The sequence below is a fragment of the Rousettus aegyptiacus genome, unplaced genomic scaffold, assembly GCF_014176215.1.
Source record: "Rousettus aegyptiacus isolate mRouAeg1 unplaced genomic scaffold, mRouAeg1.p scaffold_m13_p_16, whole genome shotgun sequence".
Lineage (NCBI taxonomy): Eukaryota > Metazoa > Chordata > Mammalia > Chiroptera > Pteropodidae > Rousettus > Rousettus aegyptiacus.
In genome coordinates, this window is record NW_023416291.1 from 35355988 (window position 1) to 35376386 (window position 20399).

The 20399-nt window shown below is 48.7% G+C and overlaps 1 protein-coding gene across 7 annotated transcripts; it reads right to left on the reverse strand.

Annotated features, from left to right (window-relative positions):
* Positions 1–140: 140 nt before the first annotated feature.
* On the reverse strand, positions 141–10779 carry KANK3 (KN motif and ankyrin repeat domains 3). 7 transcript variants are annotated; one of them, XM_016163129.2, is made up of 13 exons: positions 10674–10702; positions 9791–9979; positions 7997–8130; positions 7617–7676; positions 5545–6816; positions 5366–5468; positions 4946–5161; positions 4750–4837; positions 4032–4248; positions 1595–1734; positions 1277–1477; positions 1094–1192; positions 141–365 (listed from the first exon to the last, which is right to left on the reverse strand). In XM_016163129.2, exons 4-13 carry the CDS (start codon positions 7648–7650, stop codon positions 288–290), a joined length of 2448 nt encoding a protein of 815 aa, XP_016018615.2. In that variant the 5' UTR covers positions 7651–7676; positions 7997–8130; positions 9791–9979; positions 10674–10702; the 3' UTR covers positions 141–287. The 7 variants fall into 7 exon arrangements, with proteins under 7 accessions (XP_016018615.2, XP_016018616.2, XP_016018619.2 ...); XM_016163130.2 differs by lacking the exon at positions 9791–9979 and having other exon boundaries at positions 10674–10779; XM_016163133.2 differs by lacking the exon at positions 10674–10702 and having other exon boundaries at positions 4750–4834; positions 5366–5465; positions 9791–10138.
* Between the last annotated feature and the right edge of the window lie 9620 nt (positions 10780–20399).

Genomic DNA, 20399 nt, shown 5'->3' on the forward strand with positions numbered 1-20399 from the left:
AACCTTAACAGTGGGCCACCCAGGTGATCACTGACCCTTTGCAATTTGGAAATCTGAGGCGGGGTTGTTCCTTGACAAGGTGTTTTTCTGTTTGAGGAGAGGGAACCATATGTTTGTATGTACCCCTAAAATGACACAAATTTAGCTAGGAATGTTTTATTAGGGAAGAAGGTTGGGTCAGGGCTAGCATCTGGACAGCAGACCCTGGCCCTTGCTATGCCCAGGAGGCTGAGGTGGAGGAGGGAAAGATCTCTTCATCCCCATCAAAGTCCGTTGTGCCAGGCCACTCATTGAGACTGGGGGTCCTCTTCATTGTCACTGCTTCCTCTTTCACCAGTCATGGCTGTGGCAGGCTCAGGGGATGACTGATGATAGAAAGGGGTGGGATGGTGGTGGTCCACAGGTTTTTGTGGGTAGGATGCTATGGGTTTCAGCCCCCTCAGACTCAGGTATGCTTAACCTAGTGGAGATCTTGGTTCCCTCCATTGTGGTCATGTCTGAGAAGGAACCCCACCCATAAAGTGGAGCCAGGTTTCCTGGTTTGAATCCTGCCTTTGTCCCATCTGACCTGGAAGAGGCACTTGACCTCCACACCTTTTCCCACATCTCTACAGGAGAGAGCAGAATAGGTAGGCTGATTAAGTTTAACTATGCAGCTGCTGAGAACAGCCTGGCAGTTGTCTTTTGAGTGTAAGTTCCCCCCTTGGGGACCCACTGAGTGTTCCTCTCCTTGTCTGCTGCTGAAAAACTCATCCAGTTTCCAGTTCTGAGGTTCTGTGCCTTGCAGGGAGCCTGCATTTTCTCCTCCACCGAGCCTAACTCCAGAGGGTCCCTAATTCCTTTGCTGTGAGCCTCTCTGGAGGCAGTAACAGGAGTTCACTGACAAAGTCTAACAGTTCTGTGATCATAGGTCACTTTCTTTTTGCAGGGCTCAGGCTCATGACCTGTAAAATGGAGTTGTGTCTCAGGGGTGTTCAGACCCAGGTTCCCCCTCCCTGCTGCTCCCTGGGGGCAGGGAGGCCTTCCTAGGGCATAATTGGTAGCCTACCCAGGTGTGCTGCTGGAAAGTTTGGCTGCTTAAGGTTGCACTCACCAGGGGACCAGGCTGTCCTGAGCTCAGGTGGGCATGCAGCAGAGCAGCCACTTCATCCTGCTCGGCCTCCAGGGCCATGGCCAGGGCACTTGTGCCCTCCTGAGGATAATAGGGACAGTTAGGTTCCTGAATCAAGGCTTGAGTACCCTGCCACACCCTCCTCCACTAGTCCCGTTGACTCACATTATCCAGGAGGGCAGGGTCACAGCCTGGCTGGGCCAGCAGCAACCGGACAGTGTCCAGGCGCCCATACTCACTGGCACACATCAGTGCTGTGGCCCCATCTGCATCTTGTGCGTTGACATCTGCCCCACATTCTAGCAAGGCTGCTACCATGTCCTGTCGGCCATGGCTGATGGCCAGCATGAGAGCTGTCTGTCCCGTCTGGGGAATAGGAAATAAGAGGACAGGGCTGGGGTGGGCTCTAGGGGAACGGAGGTCAGACAGGGTTAGCTCTTGAAGTGACACTTGAACTTGGAGCTAGGGAGGGTGTCCACGCACCTGGCTGGCCTTGGCATTGACATCACCCATGCGGAAGAGTCTGTCAACCACACTCATATCCTCACGACCCACGGAGGTAAGCGCAGCCAACATGAGGGCAGAGTAGCCTGCTCTATTCTGTCGGTCAACCTTGCAGACCCCTGGGAAAGAGATCAGTCAATTGAGAAGAGCCATGTTCCCAGCCCAACCTGGTCCACTCACCTCTCCCCCAGTGTCAGGTTTATCTGTGTAATGGGGGTGGTCGCCATGGGTCATGAATTCACAGTGCCCTTTGCCTACAAGTTTCTTCCCCCAAGAGCCATGTGGCTCCTCCCTCATTTTAAGGTTCTCAAATCTCAGTGAAGCCTCCCCTCACCTCTCTACTTCAGATTGGTCTTGGGACTTGGTTTTGTTCACTACTGTATCCCCCCGCAATTACTAGAATAATGCCTGGCACGTGTTAGGTGCCAGGTATTGGTCTACCTCCCAAGCCATCATTATTGCTCCCTCAGAGAAATGTGCCAACTGATCCACCTTGGTCAGAATCCCCTCAAGATTCCATGCAGCAGCCAGAAGCAGATCCAAAGAAAGTTGGCCCAGTCTCACATTGCTTGTGGGGTACAGGCCGTTGTCCACCTCTGAGGCTCTCTGTTAGCTAACTTCTGTTTCTTTCCCTGGAATCCTCCCCCTTTCCAAGCCTGTTAAAGATTGAATGGTACCCCAAAAAGATGTGAAGTCCTAAGGCCCAGCATTGTGAATATGACCTTATTTGGAAATAGTCTTTGTAAATGTAATCACATTAAAATGAAGTCATCATGGTAGGCCAGAATCCCGAATGCCTGGTATCCAAGGAGATGGGGTGGGGGTGATGGATAACGGACCCAAAAGGTCTGAGGGTTATTGGAATTGGGGAATGGGAGACATGTTGCAAGGTGAGAGTTGTGAAGAGGGGTGCTGAGGTTATGGAGGCTATGGAAGGAGTGTATATACTGGTAACATTAGGGGCTTTTGGTGACCTTAAAAGTGTAAGGCTGATGTAGTCAAGGTGAAGAGAGAGAAGCAGCTCAAGGAACTGAAGCAAAGAGGTTAGAGGGATGGGAAAAGAAAAACCCTACACAAAGGATCATGGAGGGTTCAGTCCCGGGGGAGGGAGGACCAAATCAACATGACAGTAAGCAGGTAGGGGCATAGGGCAGTGGTCCCAAACCTTTTTGGCACCAGAGACCAAGGCTTTTACAAGAATCTGATGCCTGATGATGCCCGCTGCTCACTTCCTGCTGTACGGCCCAGTTCCTGACAAGCCACAGACCGGTACTGGTCTACGGCCCGAGAGTTGGGGACCCCTGGCACAGAGGATACTGATGATGAACTATGTGAGAACCAGAAGGCCCAGGGCAAGGTCTAGGGAATTGGAGCTGAATGAGAGTTCAAATACAAGGAATAAAGGGGTCCCAGGAGCCTTAGGCCTCTTGCGAATGATGGTCATGCCTGTCTTGCCACCTACCAGAGCCCCAATCCCCTTTAAGGCAGATGTCCAGGAAATATCTTTCAAATTCATGCATCATCCCCTCCTCTCAAGCCCCAGCTACCTGACCAGCCCTGAGCAGTTGTGCCCTTCCTTCCAGACCTGCAGGGAATGGACAGATCTGTGTGTTTGGGGCAGGGGATAGGGGGCCCACCTCAGCTGCAGTTAGATTGAGAGGCCTCCAAGGGCAAGCCCCAGAGATTACTAGATCTGAAGGAGGGAACCCAGAAGGGTTCTTAGGAGTTGGTTTGTCTACTGTCCCCTCTGCTGTGAGTCCCATGGGGAAAGCAGCTCAGCTGGTACCAGATAGGCTCTCAGTACATGTCTGTGGGCTTATCAACACCTGGGGCTGTGTTATCAGCTCCAGAGGCAAGGGATGAACTAATAACAAACAGGTGATAGAAAAATGTGAAATTGAGCCAGGGCAGGACCCCAGCCTGAGAGGGCATTCACAGCCCTGTACAGTGAGTACCTTCCTTCAAGACTGGAGAGGAAGATGGCTGGACATTCAGGCTCAGGAACCAGGTGAGCACCAGAGTTGGAGATTGAGAGACAATGGCATGGTGACCATTGACTGACTGCCTACTGCATGCCTGACACTGTTTTATGAGTGTTATCACAGCTGCCCAGGGAGGAAGCTGAAGCTGGTGAGATTAAATGATTTCCCTGAATTTAGGTCGACATAATCTCAAAATATGAAATTCCCTCTGGCAGCAGGGTCCAGTCAGGGCAGAGCTCAGAGAGGTCAACCCATCCACGGTGGATCCTGAAACCCCCAACAAAGCGCCGGTGCTGCCATCTGCCTGGCAAACCCTTCTCTGCATGCTTCTCCAGGTTCTGCCAGCTGGGACATGCCCAGGCCCTTCTTTCCCTGCTCCCCCGCCCCTTCCGCCCCACTGCCTGGTGCCTTGCCAACCCTTCCTCCATGCTGACCCGTATCCAGCAGCAAGCTCGAGATGGCCAGGTTCCCATGGGACACGCTGTAGTGCAGGGCTGTGTTCCCGTTGCCATCTGCCAGGTTCACCACGTGTGCCAGCAGCTCGGGGCCCAGGCGCGCCACCGCGCTCAGGACCCCCGCTACGGTCTCTGCCCGCGAGCGCCGCTGGCTCGACACTCGAAACCACTCCTGGGCCACTAGGCGTGCCGCGCCCTGCCAAGATGGAGAAAGCGTCAGCGATGGTCTGGTCCCGGCGGCAGGGAGGGTGTGGGGCGTGGGTGTGAATCCAGGTAGGGAAGTATCGTCACTGCTTGTCTGAGGGAGGCCGTGGGGACCCATCGAGCCTGCACCCCTTTGCAGGCGGGAGTACAGTCATTGTGGGTCCCCGGATCGCGGAGCACAAGGGTCTTCCCCTTCTGGGGAAAAGCCTGTGGGACAACTGGAATGGAAGAAGGCGGTGGGCGCTTGTCCTTGGGGAGTCCGGGAGAGGGCCTGGAGCTTGTGTCAGTGCTTGCAGCGGGACCCTTTGGGGGGAACCAGGGAAAAATCAGCTCTGTTCCTTTGGAGGGCGTGAGATTAGTAGAGGTCCCGGGCTCGAGGGGACAGAACTCAGGACTTCCCCAATTCTAGGCAACCCAACGCGCTTCCCTTGAGTCAGGGGAGGTCTCTGGCGGGCCCAGGGCTCCATCTGTGAAGGTCCGTTCTCGCACTCACGCTGTCGCGGGAGACTCCATAGGGCTGACTCAGCTGCCGGTATAGCATTGCGCACGCCTCCCTCAATCGCGGGCTCAGCTCGCACCTACTGAGCATACCGGGAGAGGCTCAGAAGGGGTGGGGGTGGGGGTGGGCGTGAGGGCTCGGGGCTGGAAGAGAACAACCGTCCCCACTCCGTATCGCCTGCGCTGCTCACCTCCTCTGCGCACCCGGCTGAGGCTCTGCCTCCGGCTCCGGGTCACCAGCATTCTCGCCGCTGCGAGGGCTAGGGGTGCCTGAGTCGGATCCCCCGCCGCTGTCCTCCTCGGAGCCCGAGGAGCTGCTCCTCCTCGGGGGCTCGGCAATGCCGTCTTCGCTGTTGCCGTCCTCACTGTCGCCGTCGCTGCCGTCCTCGCTTGATGAGCTCTCATACCTGACGGCGGGCGGGGGGCGGGGGGAGAGAGGCGTATGTGGGTTCGTTATGAAGTCCTCCGAGGGGGTAAGTGGCTATCCCCATTTCCCTGATAAGGAAACTGAGGCTTGCCATGACCGCGCTGCGAGCAAGAGGCAGAGCTAGTTCTCAGCCCCTAGTCCAAGTTTCCCGCAGATGCTGCCATGGGGAAGGGAAAGTGCTCACTCTCCATTGAGGACCCCGACAAACTGTAGGCTTTTTGGTCCAGGGCTGGGCTGGGCACCAGGTGTATCGTCTCTCCTCTTCATGATGGACTTGAGGATGCCTGCTGGGGATCAGATGAGGGTTCTGAATTCGAGTACCGCGGCCAGCAAATTAGGTCTCCGCGAGGGGTCGGGACTCACCCACGGGCGCCACGGCTCTGTTCCCATCCGTGGGCCTGGGCGGGCTCTGCGTCAGAGAAGGGGTCTCCTCGGGGGGCTCCGTCTGAGTGGCCTTCTCCGCACAACACCACGGGGTCTGGGCGGCAGCTTCGCACGGCTGAAGCCGGGCTACTGCCTCCTCGTCTGCAGCCTCGCGGGCCTCCTCCAGCTCGCGCAGCCGGCCTCTGAGGAGCTCGCTCACCCCGCGCTGATGCTCCAGGCTGGTACGCAGTAGCTCCAGCTCGCGCTCGGCTGCCACGGGCAGCCCCAGCAACGCCTCGGTAACCCATGTGTCCGCCTCAAGGGTCTCGGGGACCGCCTCCACGCTGGCCTCCTGAGTCTCCTGCACTGCCTGGGCTCCCGCCTCTTGGGTCCCCCGCACGGACTGGGTTCCTGCCTCCCGCATCTGGGGCGCCCCGTGGGGAGTCCCCACCGCCTTGTCGACCTGGAGTGCGCCCTCGCTGTGCGTTGGAGCCTCTTCGTCGGGGCCATTGGCCCGAGGGCAGGCCCTGGCACGAACGCCGCGCTCAGAGGCGGCCAAGCGCTCGGTGAGCCGCCGCAGCTGAGCGAGCTTATCCGGGCGCGCCTCGATTTCCCCGTCGGGTTCCAAGTGCGGGCGCCCAGCCAGCAGCCGTGCCTTCTCGGCGCGCAGCGAGCGCACCTGCTCCTGCAGCTCCGGCAGCGCGCGCGCCTGGTCCTCGAGCTCGCGCAAGCGCCGCAGCGCCGTGGCCATTTGCTCGCGCACCAGCTGCAGTTGCACTGGGCCGGGTGATGTAGGGGCGGGGTTGGGGGCGGAGCCTGCGGCTGGGCTGCTGCGGCCGGACACGCGCGGGCTGAGCGCACGCTCGTGCGCCTGCGCCAACTCCAGCCGCCGGCTGGTCTCCAGGAGCGTGTTCTCAACTCGCGGATTGCGCACGGGCGCGCGCGGCGATAGCGGCGGCAGCGGCAGGAACCCCGTGGGCATGCCCGGGGAGAGTGCGCCCGATGCTCCCCCGTCATCACTAGCCAGGGACTCACTGGATGTCCAAGCCCCTGGGCTGCGCGCGCCCGCGAGGCCAGCCCCGGGAGTGCGGGAGCGGCGCGCTGGTGGGGGACCTGGGGCGCGGCGGGCGACTGGACCGCGCTCCAGCTCCTCCACGTACTTGAGGAAGTCCAGGTCCAAGTGAAAGCCATAAGGCGTCTCCACCGTGTAGGGTGAGCTCGGGCTGCGGGCGCCTCCAATCGGGCCAGGGTACAGGCGAGGGTCGCCTAGGTCTGCAGGCATGATAGGGACATGAGGGGTGTCAGGCCGGGGGGCGCCAGAACGACTGGATAAACAGCGCGTACCTCAACCCACCACAACACGCCTTCCGGGCTCCACCAGCACCAAAACTTGCACACCTGCCGTTTCGTACACGCACACCAGAGGTTCAAACGTCTATCTGTACCCAAATAGTCACTCAAACACACGTTTATTGAGCATCTACTTTGTGCCAATCACTTTTCTAGGCGCGGGGGACACGGCGACGAACAAGACAGACAAACATCCGTGCTCTCTTGTAGGAAACAGATAGACACGATCATTACAAATGGTACTTTGGGCAATAAGATGAAATAGAGAATAACTGGAAGAGGAGTGACTTCGGCTCTGGTTGACAGGGCAGGTTTCCTGAGGAGGGGACTTATAAGTTGAGCCTTGAATGATGAGGAATCAGCTGGGGACATAAAGTTGCTAAAAGAAAATAGCCCATGCAACGTGCCTGGGGTGGAGAGAGCATTGGTGGGCTGGAGTAACAAAAAAGCGGAAGTGAGGGTATCCAGAGCAGAGTGATGGAAGGGAGAGGGGAGAGCAGTAGGAGAGGTAGGCTGGGTCCAGACAGTTGGTGAGGTCCCCTGAGCCACCATGAGGAGTTGGATTATATTCCACACGTGATAGGGTGGCACAGGAGGGTTTTAATCACAGCCAAGACACTACCCAATGGACACTTAGAAAAGGCTCTCTGGCTACTATACAAAGGAGAACGACACGAAGTCTGTATCTGTGCACACACATGTATCCCATTTTGCATACTCACCAGGCAGCTTCTGATTCAGGGCAAACTTGGCCATGTTTCCTGGAGTAGCCACCAGACACCCTGAAAAAGGCCCCCAAAGTGGGTGAGGGGGAAGTCAGGCCCTGTCCTTCTGGCTGTGCCTCTGGGGTCAGCCTGGATTCTGAGTAAACAGACCTAAGAGCTCCTCTCCAATCACCCAGCCCCACACTTCCCTCTCCTCCCTCCTCCCTCAACAGGCTTTGAAACTTTTGAATGAATGAATGTGGGGAACCCCAGGTGCCAGACCTTTGCCTTCTGGGCAACAGGAGGCAAGAAGGGCATAAAAAGAAGAGAGGAAAGTGATCAAGAGAACAGAGAAGCTGGGAACAGAGGCGGGAGTGGGGATAGGCGTCATTCCAGACCTGCTGAGTTTTCTGTCAATCTCTGGAGAAAATCAGAAATTAATGCTCAAAGAGGTGGAATGTGAACCTTCAGAAGAGGAAGGCCAGAGTTGGAAGCCTTTCATGGACTCATTAAGAACTCATCTGGTCAGATTCTGCAGATTAAAAAACAACAAAATATACAGGATCACTTGCTTTGTTTCTTTAGACAAATGCAAACAAGATATAATTGTGCATATGAATTTTTACCAAAGTCAAGACTCTTGTAGGAAAGAGTTGTGGGACAGATGCACCAGGGATACAAATCAATGGATATTTGTCCCTCTGGAATGTCTCTAGTGGAGTGCCACAGGGCTCTGCCCTTGGGTTGTAATGAAACCACAGGCCCCCAGGTTGTCAGAGCTGCAGCTATGCCTGGGGCTGGAGGGAGAGTAGCTCTTCAAGTAACATGTGGAGGTTCTAAGAAACTGGGCCACATCTTACAATGTGATATTTAACAAGGACAAATTGTGCCACATCTTATAATGTGATGTTTAACAAGGACAAATATTGGCTCCAGAACTTTGATTCAGAAAGCATAGGGTGAGAAAAATGGAGCTTTGAAGAGCCCATATGAAAAACCTTCAGAGAAGGGCAAGCTGCTTGTATCAAGTGCCTACTGTATACTCTGCCTGAATAAATGTAACTCTGTACAATCATGCAAGGTATATATTATTATTCATATTTTCCAAAGGGGGAAAGTGAGGCACAAAGTAAGTCAAATGCCTACAGGAAACACTCAGACTGGGCTCTGGTCATTTTCTGGGGACCCCTTGCCTTCCTAGCCCTCCACTGGCAGATACATGCCAAACCCAAGTTGTACTCTCCCTGACCCACTGCTCATCTATGCTAACCACATCTGTGCTTCCTGGTCACCCCTTCCGGCCTCTTGCACTCCTGGTGACCACCTGTATGCCTGACACCAACCAGCTATTGGGCACCCATCTTTCCACCTGATTCACCCTGCTCCACTGCTGGCGGAACCCTCCCACTCATCTCCTTTGTCCGGCCTGGATCTTTGACCTCCCCCCACCCCAAGGCCAGGCGGGGCCCCTTTCAGTCCCAAAGCAGCTGTTTCCTGTCCCCTCACACCAGCTGCAAAGGGCGGGCCAGCAAGGCAGCCAGTCGCCACGGAGGACAGCCAGTCCCTCTCAGGACTTGTTTTTAGGAAGCTGCCAGAGAAGAGCTGGGTCGTAGAAAAAGCCTGAGTGGGGGCTTTAGGGATCCTGGCCTGCCTCACACACAGCCCACTGTGTGACTCACGGTCAGCCCCCTCCTCAAGTGACCTAGCAACACCCAAATCCGAGGCACTGGGGACTCAAAGAACAGCTGTGGGCCATCCCTAAGATCCAAACCAGCTGTAGCAGCTGGACACAGAAGCTGGGCTGAGAAATAGGTGGATGCTCCAAGAATGGTAAATAATAATAAAAACAATTATTTTTTTCTATTTTGTATGGACCAGCTTCTATTCTAAGCAATTTATGGGTATTAACTTTAAAAAAAAAAATTCTAGCTAAACTCTCTGAGGTAGGTTTTCTTACTATCATTCTTCTTTCTCCCATTATACAGATGGAGAGACAGAGACACAGACAGATAAGTAACCTGGCCAAGGTTATATTATAGGCAAAGGCAGGATTTTAATCCAGTTTTACCAGTGTTTCTGCATTGGCCACTCCGCTTGATGGCCTTCTAGAAACAGCGCTCCCCTCCCCGACCCTCCCAGCCTGCACTCATGCTTGTCCGCGCGCGTGTTTCTGATAGGGGGAGCAGACTCACACCCTGGTGGCTCTGGGGCTGCAGCCGCACCAGAGTGAGGACATGCAGTTGCGCTTCTCTCTCCTCCGCTCCCTGCCCGGGCTGTCACCGCTAGATCCGGATCCTCTGCCTGGGGCCCCTTCATTAGGCCGTCAGAGCTGACTCCATACTCCCCCACTCCCGCCCCAGGGGCTATTTCGGGACTAGGAGCTGTGAGCACAAAATCGGAGGGGTGGCGGACGGGCAATGAGCATCACAGTCCAAGGGAGGGGGGCATTTTCTGGCTTGAGACCGTGGAGCGGGGCTCTCAGACCCCTGAGGTGGGGGTGGAGGCCTGACGATGGCTGGAGGGGGAGGTACTCAGATCAGGTCACCCCCTCACTGCACCCCCCTTTCCCCCCCCACCCCCCGCCCCAGGACAGCTTCGCGGGGACAGAGCAGTTTCCTACAGGAAAAGCTGCCGGGCGGTTCCATCCGCTGCCCATTGTCTGCAGGCCATGAGGTCGCCCGTCCCTCCCCCCAAAACCGTTTCCGTATCGCCTCCCCCCTACACACACACCACACCCAAGTCCAGCGCGAAGGGCTCGCTCCGGGTCCCCAAGCTGTCCCGGAGGAAAGCACGGAAAGGGTCCCAGAGGCAATTGGGGCGCCAGGGGGAGAACAAGGCCCCCACTTGGCTTCTAGGGGCGGGAAAAGGGTGATCTCACGAATCCAGAGTCCCCCCATTCTGCTCGCTGCCCACCTGAGGCGACCAGTGTGGGAGGGATCCCAGACAGAAGACACTGCGCCCGCCCCGTCGCAGCGCTCTGAGCCCGCAAGAGGGGCTGGAAACTCATCATTCTTCCCAGGGCGTCCCCTGATCACCCCAGGACCCGTATCTGTGCCCCGCAAGCTGGTGCTTTACCTGAAGTCGAAGCCCCTGTCGCTCCCGCACCCGAGCCCGCCCCCTCGAAGCTCGGGGACGGGTTATCAAGGCCTTAAACCTAATTGACGGTCACCCCAGCCAACTAGCGCCCGACACTCTCCGAACGGTCCAATGGTGAGGCGGAGTGAGCTGGAGCCGCGAGTGTGAGGCGTATCTGGGGGCGGGGCCTTGAGTGACAGTCCTCGACATCGGGTAGGGCGGAGCTCCGAGCGCAGCTGCCAAGTGCGCCCAGCGCAGAGCTAAGGACCTTGGAAATGATCCACGGGACACTAGAGGGCCGTGGGAAGACTCTGAGCGGGAGAGTCACTGGGGGCTTTTTTGTGTTTGGAAGATCCTTTGGGTGCTCATGTCTCAGTGTCTGGGTGAGGTAACAGGACCCTGGATCTTCCCACCACAGAGTCTTCGCACGTGCTGTTCCACCTTCCTGAACTGTCTTCCCTGCACATGTTTCTCCCACTGGTGTCAGCACCACTAAGACAGGGAATTGATTGATTTGGTCTCTGCTTTATCCAGTGCCCCAGGCACACGGTCAGAGCTAGGTAAATGTTTGTTGAAAGAATGATTTAAAATTACATTTTAATCCATTTAGACTGTATTATGATCTAAAGTGACTGTATAAACTTTTTTTTTTCTGATCGTTTTAGCACTTATTGAGCACTGACTGTGTACGTGGCACTGTGTAGGCCCCTGAAGGGACACAATTCCTGTCATCCTGGACCTTAAATCTCAGAGACAGAGACGTATTTTCAAGACAAAGTTTATCGTAAGGGGGGTGACAGGTGGAAGTTGGAGTCTGTGAGAGGAGAAAGGAGGGCCGAATCCCTGACCTGGAGGGTCTGGGGAGGCAGACTGCAGGGCAAAACTTAAGGAAGGGTGCTCCAAATAGGAGAAACTGGACGTGCAAAAGAAGTAGGAACTTCCATATATGGGGGACTTTGAAAAGATCAGTTTGTTGGTGGGAGGACCTGGAGACACAGGCAGGAAAGAGTATATAAATAGTTCATATTTTATCTGACCAAATGGAGCCCATCCGGAGGCAGGTTATTGCATTCTAGATTCCTTTGTCTATTATTTGTTCCAGTGCCACTCTGCTTTAACTACTGTAGCTTTAGAATATATTTCAATATCTGATACTCCTTTTTTTACAAAAATTTTGGGCTACTCAGTTGTCTTTTTTTTTTCGTGCAGATAAACTTTAAGTAGAATTCTGTCGAATTTCCTCATGAAAACTCCATTGGAATTTAAAAAATATTTTTATTGTAAAATAAAATGCAGACACAGAGATCCAGACTCGAGAAACCACATAAAATAAATGTATAGCTTAAGGAGTACTGAAAGGAAGTTCTCAACCAGGGTAATTTTTGTCCCTTGGGGGACATATGGCAATATCTGGAGACATTTTTGATGGAGTGGGGGGAGGGCTGTTATTGGCACATAGTGTAGGGGTGTCAAGGATGCTGCTAACCATCCTCCAGTGCACAGGGCAGCCCCCAAAACAAATGATTATTTGGCTTGAAAATCAATATCGCTGAGTTTGAGAAACCCTGCTGGGAAGTAAACATAATTATAACCCCCACCCAGGTCGACATATTGCCAGTTACCCCAGAAGCCCCTCCATGTACCACATCCCAGTCACAAACTGCCTCATTACTCTACAAAGTAACCACTGTTGTGACTTTTGTAATAATCACTGTCTCACATTTCTGAATAGCTTATTACTCAAATATGAATCTCTAGACACCGTAGTTTAATCTTTCTTGCCCATTCAAAAAGAAAATGATATGTCATTTAAGTCTCTGGTAATTCCCAGGTTTCCCCTTCATCCCTTTCCTTTCCTTATGATAAATCAGTTGCACAACTCAGGCTGTTTGTCCTAAAGTGTTTCCCACGGTCAGGGTGTTGCTGATTCCACACTCATGTCACAGTTCAGTATGTTGCTCTGTCCTCCATATGCACTGCAAATTAGCAGTTTGTTCTAGAACTGGGGTCAGACTCAGGTTTGATTCCTTTGGTGCATCTGTGGGTAGTGTTATGCCCTTTCACCAGGAGGCTCATATTCTTTGGCTGTCTCTCCTTATATGAGGCCAGGCCATTGATGTTTGCAAAATAGTGACCTTCCTCCAGCATTCCTACCCATTTATTAGAATTATTCCTTTGCCAGATGCTTCCCTTTACTTCCTGTGTGTTACCCAGAGGAAATTCCTGTGGGAAAGGCAAGACAAGCACTTGCTTCTTTCACTTTATATACCAGTTTTCAAAATAATAAATACATTTTCCACCATCCTCTGAAGGTGATAAATCAGGCTTTTATTGTTTCCTTAAGTCATGGTGAGCTTAAGGATTGAAATATGTCATGCTCCAACCCCTTCTACTTATCCTCATTGATGGACTCGCCTGGCAGTGGAAGTCTCTGCAGGTTGAAACTTTTTGAAGTGACTCTGGTGGTCTCTGACAGTTTTCTTGCTCTCTCATATGACCAGATGTTCCAGGCTCATCTTGGACATATTCTGTTCCAGACTTGGCATCTAGCAGAAACTCTGTTTTTTTTTTTTCCAATAGGAAATATACTAGTTAGGGTTCTAAAAATGCTCATTTGCTATAGGATTGGTCATTGTATCTAGACTCTTTCAGTGAACAGAGCTAATTGGGGGAATGTATATGTTATATTACATCACATGACTGTGATATATATCATATATATCATGATGAAATAATATAATATATAATAGTATTATGATATATAATTATATTATAATTATATATAAATATATTATGTCATATATTATTTATCATATATAGCATGATATGATATGATATAATGTATAAAAGTATTCTAACATAATATAATAAAATATAGTATATTTATAAATAAATTTATATGTAAGTATATATAATATATAAATATATTTTATACAATCTTATTATAAAATAGTATATGTAAATATTATACTTATACATATGTGTACATTTTATGTTATATAAAAGACTTTATAAGTTCATTTTGATATTTTCAATTCAATTTCAGGATTACATAATTCTTACTCAACTTCTTTTTGGTAGATAGAATAACATCCTACCAAAGATGTCCACATGCTAATCTCTGGAACCTAAGAATATGCGACCTTACATGGCAAAAGGGACTTGCAGATGTATTACGTTAAGGATCTTGAGGTCCGGAGGTTATCCTGGATTATCTGGGTGGGTCCAATGTCATATCAAAGTCCTTATAAGAGTTGGCAGGAGGACGTGGTTCCATAGTGTAGTGGTTAGCACATTTGCTTTACGTGCAGAATGTCCTGAGTTCATGCCCTAGTGGAGCCCTGGTCCAGGGTCTATGGCCATGTCACCCTGAATAAGCCTGATGTCTGATCTCAGAAGCTAAGCAGGGTCAGGTCTGGTTAGTATTTGGATGGGAGACCACCTAGGAAGACCAGATGGTATAAGCATAAATAATAATAATAAATAAATAAATAAATAAAAGAGTTGGCAGGAGACTGTGACAACAGTAGCAAGTTGTCCTTGCTGGAAAGACACCAGCCCAGGAATGCAGGTTCCTCCTGGAGAAAAGATGAGGAAATAAATTATTCCCCTGGAGCCTTGAGAAGGATCACAGCTCTAAAGACATTTTGGGTTTTGTCCAGTGAGACCCACGTTGGACTTCTGACCTCAAAAAAGTTAGATAATATATTAATGTTGTTTTAAGCCACTAAGATTGTGGCTATTTGTTAAAGCAGCCATAGGAAACTAATAGTAATACTTCTGCTATCCATTTTTCCTTTCTCCCATAAAAATCCTGGTTCTCAAGGACACAGGAGAAAACAGAATTACGGTATCTCATAATTATTTATTTGCTTTAATCAAAATTGCACACATGGCAGTCTCAAAATAATATGCGACTAAAAGCACTTTGAAACTATCTCTTTGGGGAGTGACATCAGAAGTATTGTGTAGTGAGGGGTCTCCCTAGATCTCTCCCCTTGAAATAATAATAAGCCGAACATCTAAAACTCAGCAAATAACACCCAACCCGCATGCAAGGAAGTCTGAGAGATCTGCTCATAAGAGCTTCAAAAGGTGGGAACTACATGAGTCTAGGAAGTAGAGTAGGATAAACGAGGATCTGCCATATGCAGCCAGAGCTCCCTGCAAGAGCGGGTGGGCAGAATTTGCTGCTGGATCCCAGAACAGCCCTGCCTGAGGAGGAATCAGAGAGTTCCACGCAGCAGAGCCCAGGGATCGGGGCAGAAAGTGGTGTGGGAGCTAAGCGCAGAAGGGCAACAGCTGTATCTTAGCAGCTGCCATTGCCAAGCGGGGAGGCTGAGACGCGAGACTAGCAACTGCCACCCATCAAGGCGGAGTGCACCTCTCCCCCCACGCCTATATTCTTCCAGATATGGTGCTGAGATGTAAACCACAGCCCGTACCTTGAACAGGAGCTAGGACAAAGGGGATCTGATTGCAGATCGAATATACTGTGAATCAGAGAGGGGGAAAAAAAAAAATCATTTTTAGCTTTAATGCAGGATCCAAGAGGCTTGGATGCCACCTACTGGAAATCAAAAGAAAAACTCCTTATCAATGGGCTAAAGAGAGACTTCCATATAATCTTTTTGAAAAAGAATACAGTACACTCCCTTTAATATCCAGGTAGAGAAATAATCCATCAAGCATCATAAACAAACAAGATGATGAGGCAGTTCAGAAAGATAAAGTAAAATCTCCTGAAAATAAAAACATAGGAATATGCGATTTAAATGACAGAGAATTCAGGATTGCTCTTCTAAAAAAATTCAGTAAGATGCAAGTAAAATTTGATCAACAATTCCAAGAACTTAGAATCGAAAGAGTCCAACAAAATGAGCTTATTTAAGAAGGAGACTGAAACCCTAAAAATAAACCAAATAGAACTTCTGGAGATGGAGAACACATTAAAAGAGATAATGAAATAATAGCAAGCTTAGGAAATACAGCTGACCAGATGGAGGAAAGAATCAGTGATACTGAAGACAGAAATCTGGAAATTACTCTGAAGGAAGAGAGAGACCTGAGAATAAAAAAAAAAAAATGAAAGAACTATCTGACACCATCAGGAGAAAAAAAAAAACCCACGAGAATAATGGGTATACCTGCAGATGAAGAGAAGGAGAAGGGAATAGAGAGCATATTTGAATAAATAGTTGACAAAAATTTACCGAATCTAAGGAATGAGCTGGGTCTTTGTATGGAAGAAGCAAACAGAACACCCAATTACCTCAACTGAAAAAGGCCTTCCCCAAGACATATTATATTAAAATTGTCAAAAAAAAATAATGACAAAGGAATAATTCTCAAGGAATCCAGGGGAAAGAAGACAATGACCTATAAAGAAAAACCCATTAAACAATCTTCAGACTTCTCAGCATAAACCTTAAAAGCAAGAGAGGAGTGGAACCAAATATTCAAACTAGTAAGTAGAAGGAATTACCAGTCAAGAATAATATATCCAGCAAAGCTCTCCTTTAGATATAAAACTATCTTTTGCATATGTATGTTCATTCTTTTTTCAATAGTTGTACTGCATCTACACTGTGAGCACATTTTGCCATTACATACAGCAGTCTTTCTTTTTTCTCCTCAGTCTCAGTTTTACCAGTGACTATATGCTTCACACTCTCTGTCAGTCCTATATTCACATCTCTCTAATCATTTGTCTGGAGTAGAATCTTCAAGGAGCCTTCATGGAAACTATATTCCCTTAGTGCTTACATGTTGATAACAGTTTGTATCCTTTATATTTGAAACTCAGTTTTGCTGCATGTAAAATCCTTAGCTCCCATTTTCCTTTCCTAGGATATCTTTAAATGTGTCACTCCATTTTCTTCTTGCGTAAAACATTACTCTCAAAAATCTGGTGAGAATCAAATTTTCTTTCTCTTATAAGTCATTTGGTCTTTTATCCTAGATTCCCAAAGGATTATTATTTTTCTTTAAAGTCCAGTACTTTTATTAAAATGTCTTGGTGTGGGTGGTTTTGAATCAGAGCTTTAGGTTCCATTGAAATTTTTATTGTGGTAAAAAATATGTAACATAAAACTGATCATTTTAACCATTTTCATTATGTTAAATTTTTTGAGGAACTGCCAAAATGTTTTTTACAGTGGCTACTGCATCATTTTACATTCTCACCTGTAATGCACATTGGTTCCAGTTTGATCATATCTTTACCAACACTTATTTTTCAGTTTTTAAAATTTTATAAGAGTTAATTGAAGTCAAACTGACCATTTTTTTCATATTAGTTTCAAACCGACCATTTAAATAAACGTTGTCATTTTTGTGGATGTGAAGTGGCATCTTATTATAGTTTAGATTTGCATTTCCCTGATGACTAGTGATGTTGGGCATCTTTTCATGTGCTTATTGGGCATTTGTATGTCATTTTTGGAGAAATGTTTATTCAAGTCCTTTGCCCATTTTTGAATTAAATTTATTTTTTATTTTTGCATTGTAGGAGTTCTTCGTATATTTTGGATATTTATCCTTTATCATTTATATTTTTTTTTCCATTTTGTGGGTTGTCTTCACTCTGCAGATAGTGTCCTACAATGCAAGAAAGTTTTAATCTTGATGAAGTCTAATTTATCTATTTTTTCTGTTGTTGCCTGTGCTTTTGGTGTCAAATCCAAGAAATCATTGACAAATCCAAGGTCATGAAGATTTCCCTTGTTCTCCTAAGAGTTTTATAGTCTTGTTTCTTAACTTTAGTTTGTTTATCTATTTTGAGTTCACCGAATTTTTAAAAATAGAAATTATAATAAACATACTTTAATTTGGCAAGAACTAGCATTAAAAAAAAAAAAAGATCAGTCCTTTCATCCATAAACATGATATACCTATTAATTCATCCAAGTCTTATATATGTTAACCACTTGATAAAGTTTCCTAGTTTCTTCCTACAAGGGCGCATTCTCCACCTTAGGGTATTCTCTTTTGAGGGAGAGAGGGCTGCTTTTGTAGACAGAAGCTCTGTTTTCTACGTTTTCCTGACCAGCTGCTTTTGCCACTTTGGAATGCTATTAGTATTATGTACTTGTGTTCATTTGTTGTGTATTGACTTTTCTAGAAACACTGAATAGGATGAAAATGGGGAGTGAGAGAGAGATGGAGGTGAAAGGGGAGCCAGATAGTGGTGAAACTTAGTAGGTGAGAAAGACAGGGCTTCAGCCTGGGTGGAGCTGCAACTAGGTGAGAGATGAAAGAGGGACCAATGTGGGGGCAAAAACATTCTTCTTCCTCAGTTCATACTCTCTATATAGGTCTGTGTAAGAACCAAAATCCTTACAGTGACCTGCAAGGCCGGTACAACCGGTTTCTGTCGCTTCTTTACCTCTTCTCTCCTCCTACTCCCTTCACTTATTCCATTCCACCAGGCACTGCCCTGCATCAGGCCTTTGCCCCTGAGGCACCTGCAGCTCCGGATGACCACAGATGACCACAAGGCTTCCTCCTCACTTCTTTTGGTCTTTGCTCAAATGTCACAATGAGGCTGCCCTAGCCACTTTTCCCCCTTTCTCCACTCAAGAGCCCTCTTAGCCTGTGCTATTTTTTCCCTTATAATCCTCTTACGCATGTCTGTCTTTTCCTCACTGGAACATTAGCCCCGCGTGTGCAAGACTTTTGTCTGTCTTCAACACTGCCTGGTTCCCAGAGCCTAGAACAATGCTTGGCACACATGAGGTGTTCAATAAATACTTGTTCACTGGACGGAAGGAACAAAAGGTGAATTGGAGCTCCTTGGAGACCTAGGATTTCTGAGGGCACCTGGAAGAGTCCCAGCCTAGACAGCCAGTGCGGACATATGGACCAGGGAGAAGGAACTTTGATTGGGTGGGTGAGGGGAAGAGATGCAATTATCTTGACCTCTTAAATAACTTTTCTCCCAGATTCTTAACACCATTTATGGTAAAAAAAAAATGTGATCCTTCTTTGTCCCACTCTGTCCCAGGTGAGGCTTGAGACAGAAAAGAGAGGGAGGCTCCTGGCCACTCTAGGACTCACTTGAACCCATTGGGAGCCACTTTCAGACTCTTCGCCAGTTCAAGGGCTTCCTGGAAACTCCAGAGCAGCCCCAACCTAGGTCTGGAATGCCCGGCTGCCCCCAGAGAGGTTGTGCCTGCCCCTCAACGCTCACACTCCTGACCCTGACAGCTGACTGGCTGACTGCGTTGGGGCTTTGAAGGGCAACATCTTTCAAACCAGTCTCCAGTGACAGGCTCTACCCTCTTCCCTACACTCCAGATCCAGCTGGTCTACATACTGTTAGTTTCGCCACCTGCAATAGCTCTGGAATTTATCCCTGTCTCCAAGTTTAGTTAATCCAAGACCCCACCGATCCCAAGCTCCCCGCTGCCCTCCCCTCAGCTTTGAACAATTTAGATCTATCTCTAGGCAAGAGCCTGCAGTGTTCACGTGTCCTCATGTGTCTCCTTATTAGCAAAATTTACATGCATGTGTGTTTCATTGTTACTCTTTGTACTTCACATATGTTAAAAGTAACCTTTTGTCTTGACCAGAGAAAAATTCTGAGATGTTCTAAATTGAATGACAGTAGCTAGAGAATGAGAGAAAGACATAGTAGTCAACCAGTTAATAGTGTGGGCAGGTTAATAAAAGACTGCTCACATTTCTGAACGTATGTTGGAGCTTTGAATTGACCTCCGGGAATCTGTCAGTCCTCTGCTAGTTGCCTTGCATCCTGCATGCTCATGGACTTTCAAGTGTGTTGCCCATAACCAATGAAAAGTAGTAAATATTTCTTCCTTACGGACTATGTGCCTATCATAGAACTGCCTGCCCTTCTTCTTTTCCTGCCCCTTTATCTGTAACTAATATAAATTCTTCCGAAACAACTTACATCTTTCTTCCTCAAACATAGTATATAAAAGCGCCCCTCGACTCCAGGGTGGCGGGGACCTGCTTGTCTTTTCTACACAGCTCTGCTGCTTTTGGTACACCCACGACCTGGTCCTTTTACTGGCTAGCATATATACAGCTCAATAAACCTTTTCTTTTAGAAAAGCTTTCAGCACGTAAAGATTTTTATTTGTGTGTTTGTTCATTTAACAATCTTTATTCAGTATTTCTTTAAAACAATTACTAAAAGCAACCAATCAAAATAATTGATTCGGGCAAGAATCATCAATGGATGCTAAATGGAGTGGGTGAAATTTTCATGAGAAACAGATATTTGTGTAGCTTCAATGTATCTGCTCATAAGATACTTTAATTACGAAGGGAAATATAGTAACTTTATGTGGAGAAACACAGGGGGCTTTAACCAAGTGATCATAGTGAAAATGACCAGTATAGAGCAAACAACTATCATGTGTCTTCCTGTATAGGCACAAAGGACACACCATCACCTTGGTGATATTCCTTCCAAAGATGGGTAACCTAAATCTAATCATTATGCCGTGGGTCCCAGGTCTGGCTGTGATCCAGGATCCCGGCCAGGAATAGGAACCTGGATTTAGGATGTTAGTTACATTAATGTAGTAGGGCTCCTGCTCCTAACTCATGTAAGCATGATCCAGCTTATTGTATCATGCATGTGTGGCAGAATGCCACTATTGTGCTCTGATATATGTGGAGCCCATGGGCTTCCTTAATGGAGCAGAAGCATGTTCTCCGCATTAGAAGCGTGCTCCCTGCAATAAAGTTGGTGCC